Source organism: Bubalus kerabau, chromosome 10, assembly GCF_029407905.1.
Source record: "Bubalus kerabau isolate K-KA32 ecotype Philippines breed swamp buffalo chromosome 10, PCC_UOA_SB_1v2, whole genome shotgun sequence".
Lineage (NCBI taxonomy): Eukaryota > Metazoa > Chordata > Mammalia > Artiodactyla > Bovidae > Bubalus > Bubalus kerabau.
Window position 1 is genome coordinate 88274078 of NC_073633.1, and position 16569 is coordinate 88290646.

Genomic DNA, 16569 nt, shown 5'->3' on the forward strand with positions numbered 1-16569 from the left:
GGTGGAATCCAGGGTTTCCTCTAAGTGGGAATTCGTAACACAGGTGCCTCACCTCCCCATATCTGGGAAGGGCAGAGCTCAGCGGCATCCCAGCTGTCACTTAACTGAAAATAGCGCGTGTCCAGGGAGCGTTTTTCATCACATCGTGAAGACGTCATTGCTCAACGCACAATTGCATCCTTAGGATGCTTGTCCCGGCCCCGGCCCCTCTGCCCTCCTCACTCCTCTCTCAGGGGAGTGATGGCGTGTGTACTTTCCGCCTGCTTCATCCCTACATCAGCCCACTGGCAAGTGCTTGCATTAAGCCAGTGGCCCTGTAAATGCAGGCCCTTATTAGATAAGTGCTGGCCTGATCTGCTGAAATAGAAAAAACTCAAAGTAACGCTGTCTATGGGGATGTAACAGTTGTCATTGTTGTCAGCCTCTCAGTCATGTCCAACTCTTTGTGACCCCATGGACGGTACAGCCCACCAGGCTCCTCTGTCCATGGGATTTTTCCAGGCAAGAATACTGGAGTAGGTTGCCATGCCCTCCTCCAAAGGATCTTTCTGACCCAGGGATCAAACCCAGGTCTCTTACATCTCCTGCATTGGCAGGCAAGTTCCTTACCACTTGCGCCACAAGGAAAGCCCAGTATAACAATCTCTGGGTCCATCCATGCTGCTGCAAAGAAATTTTGGTTTTTTAATAAGAGATTCTTTTAAAACTTGATTTTGTTTCTTGGCTCAGGCTTAAAGTGAGTGTTTTTTGAAACAGAGGTGGTGTGAACCTAAGCTAACGCCCACCAAGGTGGCCAGGAGTCTTTTCGGAAAACATACTTCAAGAATCTCAGTACTAGCTCTTTAATACATTTTGTGTTGTCACCGAGTGGAAAGCATTGGTCTGCAAATTTGGCACAAGGCCTGTTTCCAGGGAAACAATAGAATGCAACTTTTATAAGCAAGGGTAAAGCTAGAATAGAAATCAAGTCACAGCAACTATTTTAAAAAGAGAAATCATAATGTTACTATCCTCTTCCAGCTAAAACAGTAAAAAAAAGAAAAAGAAAATTTCCTACAAGGGAAAAATAAAGTTTCCAATGCATTCTTGCCCCGTGATTAGGTTTGACTGTGAGTATCGGTCATTTCTTGACTTTTGATAGGGCCCAGGATGTGGTTCCACAGTGCTGAATGGTTTCTCCTCTCCCTTCTAGTCCAGAGAGCCTCGTTCTTTGCTGCTAGTGATGAAAACCATCGGCCTCTGAGTGCTGCACCCAGCAGTGACCAGCTTGAGGACCAGGCCCTTGTCCAGATGAAGTCATACAGCAGGTTAGTCACCCAGTGGTGAGAGCACCACTCTACACCATGTATCACCTCCGCTAGTGACAGAGCGGGTGTGGGGAAGGGGCGATGGTGGTCACACCGATTACCTGAGTGAAGCTCATCACTGCAGTGCCAGACATTGCACTTTAGTTAGAACGCTTTGTAGCCAAATAGTCTAAACATCCTTAAACTGTTCTTGATGACTTCATTATGAATATTCATTATTTAATGCCATAATACTTTTATGCTATCAGGGTTTATTAAGTAAGAGAAATCGTTTGTGCTAAATATCCTTGGATATTTATCCTATGCATTTAGTCTGAGTCTGTCCATTTTGAAGCTGTCAGTAGGTCCTGCTTGTAAATGAGCCTGCATCTTAGCGACTCCCAACATTCTGCTTTAGACCTACGCTAGAAGTGGGTCACCAGGGTCAGTAAGATTTATGTAAAATAAGAAAAGAGTATGGACTCTGGCTTCTCCTAACTATGTAGAGGCTGACTTTTTCACTTTCCCATCAGTTTGCAAATGGTGAGGCTGTTGGATAAATGTGTGATGTTTCTATATATAAAAGCATCCCAACAGTCATAGTAAGCCCTCTTGATGCAGAATGATTTCATCAGTTTGAAATCTCTTAAAACCTTTTGAGGATGATTAAGAATCCAGATGTGGGCTTCCCAGGTGGCTCAGTGGTCAAGAATTCATCTGACAAGCAGGAGACACGGGTTCTATCCCTGGGTTGGGAAGATCCCCTGGAGAAAGAAATGGCAACCCACTCCAGTATTCTTGCTTGGGAAATCCCAGGGACAGAGGAGCCTGGTGGGCTAGTTCATGGAGTCGCAAAGAGTCAGACACAACTTAGTGACTAAACAACAACAAGAATCCGGGTATCTATAAAAACTTGGTCAGAAACTGCCAGTAACAGGAAGAGTGAGGTTGGCATAGATTGTACAAATACACTGGGGACTTGTGCCCGAAGACTTAAGCAAGTCTGTAAGGAAACACTCTTCACGGATAAAGTATCAGAGTAATGGATCTTTTGTTGTGAGTGTAACAGACAGATGCTTCATTTATCCTGTTGTTGGGACAGTTAGGGAGGTAAAATGGTGGTTCATTTGGCTGTTGGGAACTTTTTTTAAAAATGTGCAGAGTCCAGAGGAGAGCCGTAAATGTAGGGTGAAGAGAAGTCTGAGTGAGCAAAGACTTCTCGTGAGAAAGGGTTATTAAACAGTGCTTAAATCTTTGTAGGATCTGTAGACGCCTAAGATGAGGGTGATGACTAGGTCTTCCTTTGTTCAGTGTGGATGAGCAAATGCAAATAAAGTTAAATGTTTTTAAAGATGATCAGTATAGTCACAGACAGAACTTTTCTTTGCAAACCTTCAAAAGTCAAGATAGGCTACTGAGAGTTACTGACAACCTGCCGAGGCTGCGTCAGCCCTCCCAAAGGTGGGGGACGGTGGACTCGGGGGCTTGTGAAGAGCAGTCGTGCCCCAGCATCAGTGTTTTCTGCTCAGAACCACTCTTGTTCTGTCACATCTTTGGCCTTCAGTGCATCCAGACTGGCCTGTGAGGTTGTAGATCTCAGCTGACCACTTCCCTTTTAAAATCCATTCACTGTCAGGTTTTAATTGGTCATCCTGCCTTAGAAGTTGGGAGGTCATTATCATTCCATTTTATTTACAGCCTTGTGACATCCATGCTGGGCCTGCTGAGGACATGGACACAGTTTATTTTAGGTCAGGGAATTCTAACTTGAACTTTTGATTTTTAAAGTAAATTTACTTTAAATAATCTGTGTCTGTGTCTTCTGCTAATTCTAGATCTACAGCAGGCGCATGGTGGCATGGAATGTTTTTGGTGTTAAAAAAATTTTTAATTAAAAAACAAAATAAAAAGCACCTCTTATTTCATGATGCCAAGCATTTGTCAAGTCACCACCTCTTCCTCCCCTTGACCTCTGGAAAGAGGCAGCTGCCTCTTGTCTCTATGGGAGCCTTCAGATTCTTTGTTTGTGGGAGGCTGAGGTGGTGTCTTTGGCTAGAATTCACCCAAAAACTTTTGGAGGCTTGAATTCAAGTAGAGAAGAGTCAGTGAAGAAGAGTTGATAGGTCTCCTGGCCCTTGCCCAGCTGTGTGGTCTGTCCAGGCGGTTACACGTTTCTTTTCCTCTAGCCTCCTCTCCTTTTGGCTTAGAAGCATTTTTAGCACTAAAATGGGAGAAAGTTGTGGGCCTTAGAGTTTGCTGATCATAATAGTGAAGAGCTTAAGACACTAGTAGTAAAGAATTTGCCTGCCAATGCAGGAGACCCAGGTTCAATCCCTGGGTGGGGAAAATCCCCTGGAGGAGGGAATGGCAACCCACACCAGTATTCTTGCCTGGGGAAATCCTATGGACAGAGGAGTCTGGCAGGCTATAGTCTGTGGGGTTGGAAAGAGTCGATGCAACTGAGCAGTTGAGCACACGTGCGTATGAAAAACTTCTGAAAGATGTAGTCTTATTTTTTTAATATTTAAAGATATTTAAGAGATGGATGCAATAACATAGCTGCCACTGGGTTGAGTGGCCACAGGCTTTACTTACCTGGGTTGCCCCAAGATAAGGCCTTGCCCCACCCAACAGGTACACACAGAGGAGTAACTCTTCTTAAAGCCGCTAAAGAGATTCATTTCACTGTTGGACAGTTGTGTCTGCCAGAAAGCCCCTCTTGTGCTGCCAAAGAGACCATTTGCATGTATTGTCCCGTATCCTTTTTGTCACAAAGATGCAGAATCTTTAAGGAAGCTATTGATTGGCTGTAGTTCACGCTTGTATTACCTTTTGTTCAGACTGCCATTTCCCTTTTTTAAAAATGAAAATGTACATTGTGTCACCATACTGAGTGATTTGACATTGAAAACCATTTTATAAATACAGCCAACCCCTTTAAAAAAAAGAAAAGAAACACCAAACAAACCCAGCCACTGAGAACTCCTGCCTACATGGTCTTTTGTTTCTTGTTCCCAGCAGTAAAGATTCCTCTCCCACTCTGGCTTCAAAAGTGGACCAGCTGGAAGGTATGCTGAAGATGCTTCGAGAAGATCTGAAGAAGGTAAACATCTTCTCCAAGCAGGTTATCCTGTCCATGCAAGCTGCCTTGAACCGAGAGCGCCCTTTGTCAGCAGTTTCAGTGGAATAAGTTGTGGGCGTTCTCCCTGCTTTCTCAATACACAGGTTTTAGGGGTCTGCTTGGAGCTTGGTTCCCACTGACACGCCTAGTGTGAGAAGGCTTTCATTGTCATATGTATACAGAAAAAGCATTCCTTTTTTTTGGGTAAAATGCCTTTAAACCTCAGCCAGCCCCCTCTGGGCCCTATCCCAACCTCCTCACCCCTGATCCACAGCCCAGATGCACACACACATCCTTAGTGTTATTCAGGCTTCTGCACCAAAAGAACCAGTTGCTGTTAGTTTCTTGAGTGACTTTATATTATTAAGACAGCCCTTATAACTTAACAGACATTAAACTATGCACTCATGTATTTACATTCTCTGGAAGTCCTGTTCCCTGGGTGAGGACATCTTAACATATTATTGACTGGAGATATGTCAGTATCTTTTAGAATGATACAGTTAACATGACCATCTACACCGTATGATGGATTGTCATTATCATTCACATTGTGCTGTTGGGTTTTTGTTCCAACCTTGTGTATGTTACAAATGCAAGTTTATTTCCATAAAGTTTTCAAAAATGATGCACTGCGAAATTGAGTGAGGAAGAATTTTTCAGTGAATCTGATGCAGATACTTTCTCTGATTGTCCTAGTGACAATCTAGCGTCTACTAGCGTCTCAGAAGATAATAGTTCTTCAAAATATAGTTCTGATTCAGACGATGTGACTATTAGACCAGCAAAAAGACAAAAAACCTTAGTGATTGATTCCGATATGGAACGTGAAAATGAAACCCACGGTGCTGGAGAAGACTTTGCAGGTGTATCAGGTGTAACTATTGAACGTAATAACCTGCAGAGTGTCAGTGAAATAATTTGGGGCCAGCCAAAATAAAAATTGTCGGCTACAGGCTTTAGTTCCTGCAGAAATCCGCCCGTCAATAATGAAGACCCAGTGGCAGGCCCCGTATCAGCTGTTTAGTGGAGTGAATGGGGGCACACAGATCCGCAGCCACGCCTAGTGGCTGGGCAGAACGGGACCACCCTCTTAGTGCTCTTGCTCTGCTCACCCTCCCAGGAAAAAGAAGACAAAGCTCACCTTCAGGCGGAGGTTCAGCACTTGCGAGAGGACAACCTGAGGCTGCAGGAGGAGTCCCAGAATGCCTCCGACAAGCTGAAGAAGTTCACGGAGTGGGTCTTCAACACCATCGACATGAGCTAGGCTGGAAGAGGCGGCCGCGGGGCTGCCTTCCCCTTAGTCCCGCCCGTTGGAGGCGCCCTCTGAGCTCCTGCCCCAGCTTCCGACTTTGCCCCCTTTCGGGGAGTGCACAGCCTGACAATTGCAGATCAACAATCATTATCTGCCTTTTGTAGAAAAGAAAATGAAAAAGGTAAATAAAAATTTTAAAAAAGTAAAATAAAAGTTTAACTGCTAAAATGTGAATGTCTTTATTTTTTTGCACAATATCTTTATCTGTTATGTATTTAAAAAGAAGCTGGGCCTAGGACCCTCCCTGCCCCCCGACACTGGCCCATCTGCCTCTATTACAGCTCTTTCTTATCTATTTCAGGTAATCCAAGCTTTCCTTTGTTATCCTGACAAATGTCATTGTTCCTAGGAAAATAAAGTTTTTTTTAAAACTGCTTATTTGGGGAGGGGGATTTCCTTACCTTTGTTCCTAAAAATGCCTGGGGAGGGAGGTGCTTTCAGAAAATACCTGCCTCCCTCAAATGGCTTGTGCATGAGCTAGTGATGTCTGTCCCTGTCTTACAGAGATCAGCAGGATTGGGGTACTTAACAAATCAATGAACCAGAGAGAGGCCGAGACAGAGCCTATGGGCCACGCCCCTTTTCCATCTTGCATTATGACATCACTACTCCCTCCTACCTTTCCCTGGGAAAATGGTCCCAGGCGCTGTGTGCTCCTCTGAGCCGGAGCCCTTTGTTTGGCTTAAGTGAGTCCCTCTGTATTGGAATCAGCCTTTCTATCACTTCCTGGGTCCAAACAGTAATTGGTTTCAGAATTCCTCCAAACTAAAAAAAATCTTAAGATTTGTATGCATTTTGGTCAAAAGGATAGTTTCTGTTTGAGATTTTTAAAGTTATCAATGTGGCAAAATTGTATTTTTAGCTCGTTCAAAATGATCTTACTGATGAATTGGTAAGACTTTACCAGTATTTGTAACTAGGAAAAAAATGAATGTTAAATTGTGAACTTTAATCCTTGCTTGTTAGGAGCAATGACTGTGATGATGGAATGGCCTTTTGAGACCTGCGTGTCCCGTGTACAATTTCTGCCCAGCATTTCCTGCATCCTTGTGTGGCCAGCTGCAGGATTCTGCTGCAGAAGTGATTGATGTGCTGCTTTTCTTGTCTAGTGATGCAGCTGCTTTGGGCCCCTGGCCATCGTTCCAAGGCTCTTGGTCCTGCACAGAACAGAGACACTGGGTCACTAGTGTTGAGAGGCCCCGGGGGAGCCCCTGGTGGCCTTGTTTCTTGCCTTCGGTTGTCACCAAATTGTCACCTGCACCCTTCAGTGGTGACTCTGGTCTAAGGGAATGTTCAGCAATCCAGCGGTATCTGCTCAGAAGTTCCCTGCCCCAAATAATCTCCACCCATTCCTCTCTCCATCCCTGAAAAAAAATGGGGTGGAGTTCCCCTCTTCTCCCCCAACCCGCATCACCAGACTTTTATGCTACAAATTCATTCATAATTGTGACTTCTTCATGGGATTTTTTTTCTTTCTGGTGACATTTCTCTCATGGAAATAGGAAGATTTCGGAGTGCTTTGTAAAGATCTCAATTGTCTGTCTCTTTCTCTCTTTGACTTGTATGAAGGAGATTGTACATTGCCTGATATTTCTTTGTAAATGAGAAATAGCACTAACATCCAAGCATTCTGAAGTCTTGCTTATCCTTCTGAGTTTAGTTTTTATTTTGTCTTACATTTTGTTTGGGGACTTGGGGCAAGCTATTTATTAGAGTTTTGCAACAGAGTTCTTGTTTGAAGCCTTTAAAGACTACTTGTAAAATTCAAATAATAAAATTCATTTTAAACGCTCTTTTAAAATGCTTTGGTATTATTGCTTGAGGTATTCTTATTTGAAAGACCACCCAGTATATCTCACTGACCCTCCTTGTATCTTTATTTTTCCATCACATTCCATATCACCCAAGATGATTCTTGAAAGTTTGTCCCTTTTAGAATTTTAAGAAGTTTTTTTTTTACTCTCTATTCACATATCCATAGAGAATTCCTGATTTGCCTTTTCTGCTTATAATTTAATATTTGCATAGCACTTTATAATTAGTTCCCTCTTCATTATCCATATGTGTGTTTTCCATACATTGTCATTCCTTGAGACCAACACATTTTTGGACTCATCTCCTGCATCTCCCAGCTCTCAATGTTAGATGTTATATGCTCAGGGAATACAAATGCCTGTTAATATTAGACTGTGCAAAATATAATTAGGAAAGTTAATCTACTGAAAAAATCATAATGCATTCCACAGCCACATGGAACCAAATTTTTAAAATCTGCCAGGCCACTGTTCCTCTCCAGTGCTGCAGCTAATTGACAGCAGACAGTTTCTTCCTTTTATTTGGTTCGATAGTTCTACAAATTCTAGAATTATAAGACAGGCTAAGACTGGATGCCACAGGATACCCTAATTAGCAAGTAAAAAAGTAGGGTTTTTTTTTTTGTTTGTTTTGTTTTACCTGGTTTAGAAGGTTTACACATTGTTTCTGAAGGGCTTGGGTATGGGTTGACAGTTTCTGGGAGAAAGTGCTGTTGACCTGCATTAATGGAGGATCTTCTGAGCTGACCGGAGGAGCCAGTTGGTTGTGCTCTTGAATCTGCTGCCGATGGTAAACAGATTGGGTTGGGTTGGATTACTAGCTCTGTAGATGGAGATATAAATGGTAACACAAGAGCAGAAGAAATAGGCCCAGCAAGCGTAAGCCATTTGCCTGTAGTTGACAAATGACCTGCACAGATGACAGTCGTACAGCAGACACATGTAGCTACCTGGTGCCGTCTCCCCAGAGTGAGCAAAGCTGAGACTGAAGTGCATGGTGGCCCACTTTGGTCAGAAATGTGCTTAAACAGTAAAGACTTGGGCATCGTTAAAGAGGAACTGTGTTATTTTAAAAGAGTCATAGCACGTATTATTGGTTACCTTTTCCCTGTATGAATTATGCCACTACTGAGCTGTCCATAAGGAATCAACATACTCTGATAAAGACATCTGACTTGGACTCAAATCCCATCTGGGCTTCCCTCATGGCTCAGCATTAAAGAATCCGCCTGCAATACAGGAGATGCAGGAGACATGGGTTCAATCCCTAGGCCAGGAAGATCCCCTGGAGGAGGAAATGGCAACCAACTCCAGTTTTCTTGCCTGGAAAGTCACATGGACAGAGGAGCCTGGTGTGCTAATGTCCAAAGAAAGGGTTGCAGAGTCAGACACAACTGCGCAGGCACGCAGGCCCCATCCATTATGTAGTAGCTGTGTCTTTAGGTAAATTACCTAACAGCTTTGAGTTCGGTTTCCTATCTGGTAAAATTACTATTTTACCTCGTATTATTTTAAGGATTAAGTGGGGTCATGTGTGTAAAGCCAGTGGCTGGCAAATTCACTGTCCTCCAGCTCCAATATGTTCAGGCTTTTGTTGTTTTTCTGAGAGAGAGTCCTTATATGCTAATTGGAGAAGGATGGAAGAGCCAGAATGAGTTCGTCCACTCTGCTTAATTTTGGTCAGGTGCATTTTAGAACAGTGACTCGCAAGCTTGCATCACCATCACCTGGAGGGCTGTGTAAAACATGGGTCACCAGGTTGCGTGCCCAGGATCTGTGATTAGCAGGTCGGGAGTGAGAACTTGGTATTTTTTGCAACTTCCAAGTGATGACTTAGAAGCAGGGTTTTTGAGGAATAGTATTAACAAGAGGATATTCATGCCTATTAGTAATTAAAACAAATAGATGCTACAGCGCAAGGCTCTTAACTCATTACTAACCAGTGATGTATTAATGTCTTGTTACCCAAATGTTATTGACTGGAGACGTTTCAATATTCACTTACATAAAAAATCACCAACCACAGGCATTAGTTTTTTGCAAAAATCCCCCGGTTAATAATATGTTAACAGTGTCCAGACACCTGAGTATTATTTTGACAGGTTGGCTGACACCAATGGCAGGAGGAAACAAGTTATCAAGAGATTTTAGGCAAAGAACTTTTTTTTTTTTGGTACTAAAAAATAATATAGAGCCTCCTTTGCATGAAACTTGCTGCCATTTGACTATTCGTTAACTATTCATATGTTACCTGAACATGACTGGAGTGTCCTGACCACCATGAATAAGAGACCACTTACTGGGTCAGCAAGGAATGACCTTGGTAACGTTGAGGAGATGAGAGAGGTTGAACTTGGGAGCCAGTGGGAGAACCTTCGGTCAAGTGCACAGTGTATGTCCTCACAGGCGTATGAAGACGGGAGACTCAGTCCCAGGCTGGGAGCGTTGAATCCCAGTCACGAACTTCCAGATTCAGCCCAGCCTGCTTACCTTAATCTCCAAGACCCTATCAAACCTAAAAGTTACTAGACCAGCAAATTTCCCAACTGCCCTCATACCTGCTCCAAACTTAAGGAATCTTTACCTAAACCCTCTGCTGCATCACAGCCCGTTTTCTGCACCTGTGTACAGAGAGAAGGAAAGGGTTGCTCTTTTCTCTGGGTGCTTTAGGTAGACTGCAGCTCAAAGACTTGAAGACACTGGCTGCCTTTTTGGAGATCATCATAGCCTTGGTTTTAGTTGCTGCTTGTCCCCTCACTGCCCTCCTTTTCCTCTCATCTCCCTCGTCTCCCCAGTGGAGAGAGTCTGCCAGTGTCGTGCTCCTTTGTTTCCTTGTCAGATTAGCCCTTCTGGTCCTTCAGCCTTAAAAATCCAACATCTCCCCTTTCATGCCTTAGGACATCTGAGCCATCATACCTGAGACCCAAGAGAGCTTTCACCTTCCCTGCCTCTCATAATGCCTCTCAATCTCCTCCGTGCTTGCCTGTGGTCCTGTGAACATGCTTGTCTCAAACATCCTCCCGTTACTTCCTCTAAATGAGCACACCTCACTATGCCCCTTAAAGAGCTGCTCTGCCAGAAAAGCCCCACCTTCAAATACATGCCATTCATTTTATCCTCCAAGTTGTCTCTCTCAGGACCCGTGAATCTCCCAGGCAAAACCCCAAAGCTTTGGGTATCTTACTCTGTATTGTTAAATGCATTCCTTAACAGGGCTCATCTCATGTTCTAGGATGCAGGCATCTCTCCTTAACCAAAGTGCTCTGTTCTAAAGGAGCTGATCTCCTTACAAATTAGAACACCCCTGAATCTCTAATGAGGCTAGTGGTAAAGAACCTGCCTGTGAACACAGGAGATACAAGAGACGCAATTTCAATCCCTGGGTCCGAATGATCCCCTAAGTAGGGCATGGCAACCCACTCTAGTATTCTTGCCTGGAGAATCCTATGGACAGGATTCTCCATAGGATTCTCCAGAGGAGCCTGGAAGGCTGCAGTCCATGGGGTCACACAGAGTCGAACACAACTGAAGTGACTTAGCAGCAGCAGGAATCTCTAATGAGCCCACCCAACAGCACCTCTCCTATGCATTCTATAACTCAGCATGTAGGAAAAGAATCACAAAATGGCTATCCATCAATCAAATCCAGCTCTCTAGGCAAAAGTATAAATGTCTGGGAGGGTGTGGGTTCTCTCACTCAGCACTGACACCTCCACTCCCTACTGCCCTCATACCCCCAACTCACTGCACACGTTTATGTAACTAGACGGTGGGTAGATGGACATCTGAGTGTGTGCCTCCAGATCGCTCATGCCAAACCCAAGAGAGTCATTTCCTTCACCAAGCCTAGCCCCCACCACTGCACACAGGCACTCCCACCACACCCCTACCCTCACCTATTCCGTGTTCCTGGGAATCTAAGCTCTGAGAAAATAAATTTAAGAAAGGAGTTTTACTGAAGTCCAAACAGCAAGCTGCTGCTGCTGATAAGTTGCTTCAGTTGTGTCCGACTCTGTGCGACCCCATAGACGGCAGCCCACCAGGCTCCTATGTCCCTGGGATTCTCCAGGCAAGAATACTGGAGTGGGTTGCCATTTCCTTCTCCAATGCATGCATGCATGCTAAGTCGCTTCAGTCGTATCCAACTCTGTGCGACCCTATGGACAGCAGCCCTCCAGGCTCCTCTGTCCACAGGATTCTCCAGGCAAGAATACTGGAGTGGGTTGCCATTTCCTTCTCCCAATAGCAAGCTAGAGGTAGCTTATTAATAAAGTTGCTTGGAGGCCGTTCTTTGGTCCCTTGTCACAGTGAAGAGTGGAAATGGATTTGTAACTGACCTAGTAATTTTTCTGAGGAGCTTAGGGGTATTTGAACAAGTTACTTCTCTTAAGCTGCTTAAGCATTGCTCCACAATCTTAAGACAATGAATATGCTTAGCAAACTCTTCTGTTGCAGTTGGTACAAAGATAAATTCAGACCTATGTAGGCACAAATAAATTAATGCATGTATCTGACTTTTTTGACCCCATGGACTGTAGCCCTTCAGGCTCCTCTGTGCATGGGATTTCCCAGGCAAGAATACTGGAGTGGGTTGCCACGCCCTCCTCCAGGGGATCTTCCTCACCCAAGCATCAAACCCACGTCTCTTGTGCCTCCTGCATTGGCAGGTAGATTCTTTACCACTGAGACACCTGGGTATATCAAATTAATGAGGATATGCCTATTAAAGCATGTGCTGTAAAGGCAGTCTAGCTTAATATTAAAGATTCAGTTGGAGTATGAACATTGAATTTCATATACAGGCACTGGGAACAAACAATTCTACCCCTAAAGAGAAAAGATCCGGTGGAGGATAGGGGCGTTTGGGGATACAGAACTACTGATCATTATCTTTAAATGCTTGACACTGTGGTGTGAAGGAGAAACCAGCTTTGATCCCTGTGGTACGAGACGGGGGAAAATGGACCGGTGGATGCAAGTTACAGGAAAAAGATTATGTCTCCAAGTTAGTTGATCAATGGTGATTAAGTGGTTTCCCGGGCTTGAAGCCAAGAATTAAGTGAGGCCAGGAACCACTTTGCAAAGATGCCATCTCATCACCTTTTCTAGTGGATTCTCCTCTCTTTAAATAAACCTGGAGCCATGAGTTATAGACTCGAGGTGGAAACAGATCTTCAAAGTTACATTTCCACCTCCCTTCCCAGTAGTCAGTCTCTTTTTCATCACACAGCCACAAGTTCAGGCCCCTGGGTGGGTTTGAATACATCTAGTGATGGGAAGCTCACTACTTCCTGACACAGAACATTTTATCTTTACATTTCCTCCTCTTCTTAAAAAGTGCCTCCTTTTATTCAGGGAAAATCCATTTCCCTTTCATTTTTTGCAACTACCCCCAGCCCTATCATTTTGAATTACATAAATATAGATTTCCCTTCCCAGGTAATAACCATCAATATGTTGGAAAATATCAAGTCTTCCCAATATTATTTCTTCCCCAGGATAAGAATTCTTTATTCTCTCAACTTGTCCTCATGTGCCATGGTTTCCAGCCCCTTCCCTTCCACAATCTAATCACATAATATGCATTATGACATAGACAATTGCCATATATGCATTTGCTCACTGAGTACTTATAACAGCCCTGTGAGGAGGGTGCTCTAATTGTTGCCACTTTACAGAAATAAGAAACTGAAGCCTAGAGAGATCAAATCATTTGTTTGAATATCTGGTGAATGGTAGAGCTGGGATTTAGACCTAGGCCTCTAATTTCAGAGCCAGTACGTAATCTGTACTTTCTCAGTTGTATTATTCCCAACCTATGGGCCCCTTGCATGACTTGATTGCATAGATTGTTGCACCAAAGGGATCTAGAAAATGAGCATCACAGACACTGGGCTATAAATGGGGTGGGTCTAAGAATCAGGGAAGACAACAGAGTGTCCCTAAAGGCCAGAGGACTAAGAGGAAACCACCTCTCCTGGGGACCCTTTAGCAGAGAGGAAACTTAAAAGTGCTTCAACATTCAACACAGATGTTCTGGACTTCCCAGGTGGTCCAGTGGTTAAGAATCTACCTGCCAATACAGGGGACACGGGTTTGATCTCTGGTCTAGGAAGTTTCCACGTGCTGCAGGGCAACTAATCCTGTGCACAGCTACTGAACCCCACGTGCCTAAAGCCTGTGCTCCAGAACAAGAGAAGCCACCATAATGAGCAACCCTTACACCGCCACCGCCACCCCTGCTCGTTACACCAGAGAAAGCCCTCACACAGGAACAAAGACCTATGCAGCCCCAAATGAAAATGTTACACCAAAGAAACATAGACGTCCTCCCTAAAGTTTCAGTTCAGAGAAACACCTTTGTCTAATCGCAGGCCAAATCTGAAGGTAAAGAGGCTTTGAGAAGCTATACTTAAGAATGCATCAAAAAAAAAAAAAGGAATGCATCAGTACCACCTGGAGAGGTGGTCTAATTTCCAATTCCCTGGCCTAGGCCTGAACCATTCTGAGAAACTCTCCTCTCAGCTTTCAAAAATTCTTGGCCAGCTCTTCTGAATAACGGAATGGCATATAAATGCCAGGTGTTACAGACAAAGGGGTCATCTGGCTTGAGATACCTGGACGCCTTGGTGCTCCTCAGTAGGTCGAGCCAAAAGGATAGAGTTATCCTTTGAGCAGCCATTTGTACAGTGGTTGAGAATTCTCAGCCTCACCTCACCCTACTCCCAATTTTTCCTTTTTTTAAAACCGAGAAGCATTTGCTTAGCAGAAGCCAATTAAAATCTTTGTTTTAAAACCAACTTCTAAATATTGTATCTAACACTCTTCCCTCCTTAGGATAAACTGCAACAATGTTAATTTTACACCCTGGTCTAATCACATCTCATTACTGATGTTGCTGTAATAACCTGCTACCAGCTTTGTATCTTTACCAGTGAGCAGATAGAAGTCATGGATTTCAAAGTTGATCCCTGTTTTTAGCAATTGAAAGTCAAAGAAGAGACTTTCAGCTTATACTTCTAAACCCATCTGTTGGAAAACCATGCCCAAGGTCTTTGCAGTCTGTTTGCTAAAGCGACAGACTGAGAAGAACAAAACAAGCTCAGCTCCCAAGTATAAACCTAGGCAAAAGTCCAAATGCCTCCCGACTGCCTGCCAAGGCTGCAGCAGGACACCTGGGAGTCGGTGTTACCGGCCAGGATCTCTTCCTTCAGCCAGTGTTCTAGTCATCTATGGCCACTTAAGCTACTTCATACTTAGTTGTTCAAACAACCAGCACTGTATTATGCACCATTTCACAGGTCAGGAATTTGGGCAGGGCTCAGCTGGGTGATTCTTCACCTCCACGTGGCATTAACCGGGGTGACTCAGTCATATTCAGCTGAACTGGCCTGGAAAGCCCAATGTGACTTCACTCACATTCCTGCCCCTCAGTGGGAACACTGGAAGACTGAGCCCAGCAGGGCCAGTTCCCCTCTCCATACAGTCTCAGAGTTTCTCCGCGTCTTCTTTCTAGCACAGTGGTTGGGTTGTTAACATGGTACTCAGAGCTCCAAGAGACCAAGGTGGACAGGGCCAGTCTTCTTAAAAGGTAGGTCTAAAAATGGCTTACTGTCACTTGCCCATGTTTTCTCAAGCCCCGAGTCATGGGAAGGGGAAACAGACACACCCCACTTCTCAGGGAGAGGCTGGTCACAGAATATGCCCTGTCTTTTTCTCCCGTAGGCCTCTTCTCCTCTGGTTCCCATGGGTTCAGAGCCATTCTACCTTAAATCCTCAACACCAGAATACAAGGCTCCAGTTCAAGATGGCAATGGAAAAGGATCCTGAACTTGTGTCTTCCCTTGAACACACCAAATCCAAAACCCTGCACTATATTACAAGAATGACTCCTACATCAGGCAAATGAGAAAATCCCACATGGGAAGGACAGGCTGAGATACAATCTCACTATAAACCCGCCCTGCAGCACAGGATCAGGAGGAAACTCACAAACCTGAGCTTCTCCCCATGGAGCCAAGGGTTTGGACCCCACTTTTGGCTCCCAAATTATTAAGACCTGCACCTGAGAGATGAATCCCCAAAACATCTAGCTTTGAAAGGCAATGAGGCTTGTGCCCACAAGACCCACAAGGCTATAGTGAACTGAGCAGCAGTCCTTAAATGGATCATGCAAGGCTGACAACTGAAAAGCACCCCGAGGTTTTGTAGCTTATCTTAAGGCAATGGCCTTAAGTTCTTAAGAACTTTCCTATGGCTCAGATGGTAAAGTGCCTGTCTACAATGTGGGAGACCCGTGTTCACTCCCTGGGTTGGGAAGATCTCCTGGAGAAGGAAATGGCAACCCATTCCAGTATTCTTGCCTGGAAACTCCCATAGATGGATGAGCCTGGTAGGCTACAGTCCACGAGGACGTCAAGAGTCAGACACGACTGAGCAACTTCACTCTTACTTTCAAGGCAGTGGCCTGAGGAGTAGGCATCTAACTTAACACACACATCTAGGGGTCTACTGAAGTACTCTACAAAGATGGGAGCCAGCTGTTACTATTGATATCTTTGTGTTTTCCCTCTGCTTTGCTCCAACTGGTTAGCATCTCCCAGAAAGGAGCTTATACCCTTGTCCAACACCCCCAGTTTTTGTGGCCACTACCCAGGGGACTCCTCTAGGTCTCCTACCTTGGGTGGCCAGTGGAGTTTATGTTCATGGGTACCACAAGATTGTAACAAATGGAGAAAGAGTTCTTAACTGGCCATCATTTGCAGGGCACAGCAGAGAGGTGACAGATGGAAGTGCCCAGCCTTTCTGTGAAAGAAACCTATTGGCTTGTCTTCCTAGTTAAAGCCTGAGGGGTGGCTTCTAATTAAACACACATCTAATGGCCAACTGTAATCCTCTCCAGAGACCGTGGGAAACAGACACTATCTTCATACTCTCCCTTTGCTGTTCTCCAGAGCACCATTATCTCCAGGAATGGAGTCTGTATCTGACGCCCCAGTTTTTATATCTGGTACTCTGTCTTTATGGCTGTTA

General features: G+C 44.4%; 1 protein-coding gene and 2 long non-coding RNA genes across 54 annotated transcripts in view; 1 reads left to right on the top strand and 2 right to left on the bottom strand.

Annotated features, from left to right (window-relative positions):
- Window positions 1–7523, top strand: part of SIPA1L1 (signal induced proliferation associated 1 like 1) — a 512605-nt gene extending 505082 nt beyond the window's left edge. For 46 of the 48 annotated variants that reach the window (XM_055538504.1, XM_055538534.1, XM_055538533.1 and 43 more), the window contains 3 exons: window positions 1193–1307; window positions 4305–4389; window positions 5531–7523. In XM_055538504.1, the coding sequence (XP_055394479.1) occupies window positions 1193–1307; window positions 4305–4389; window positions 5531–5674 (344 nt within the window). In that variant the 3' untranslated portion in view covers window positions 5675–7523. The remainder of the gene's footprint in view (window positions 1–1192; window positions 1308–4304; window positions 4390–5530) is intronic. The other 2 variants (XM_055538545.1, XM_055538547.1) reach the window with 1 other exon arrangement.
- LOC129621752 (uncharacterized) lies at window positions 2603–5686 on the bottom strand. Of its 2 annotated transcripts, none has more exons than XR_008699664.1 (3): window positions 5552–5686; window positions 3882–4433; window positions 2603–3006 (listed from the first exon to the last, which is right to left on the bottom strand). It is a non-coding gene; the product is annotated as an uncharacterized LOC129621752 (long non-coding RNA). The 2 variants fall into 2 exon arrangements; XR_008699665.1 differs by lacking the exon at window positions 2603–3006 and adding an exon at window positions 3410–3507.
- Window positions 6331–16569, bottom strand: part of LOC129621751 (uncharacterized) — a 113010-nt gene continuing 102771 nt past the window's right edge. For 2 of the 4 annotated variants that reach the window (XR_008699660.1, XR_008699661.1), the window contains 2 exons: window positions 8177–8359; window positions 6331–6879 (listed from right to left, as the gene is read on the bottom strand). This is a non-coding gene — a long non-coding RNA (uncharacterized LOC129621751). The remainder of the gene's footprint in view (window positions 6880–8176; window positions 8360–16569) is intronic. The other 2 variants (XR_008699663.1, XR_008699662.1) reach the window with 2 other exon arrangements.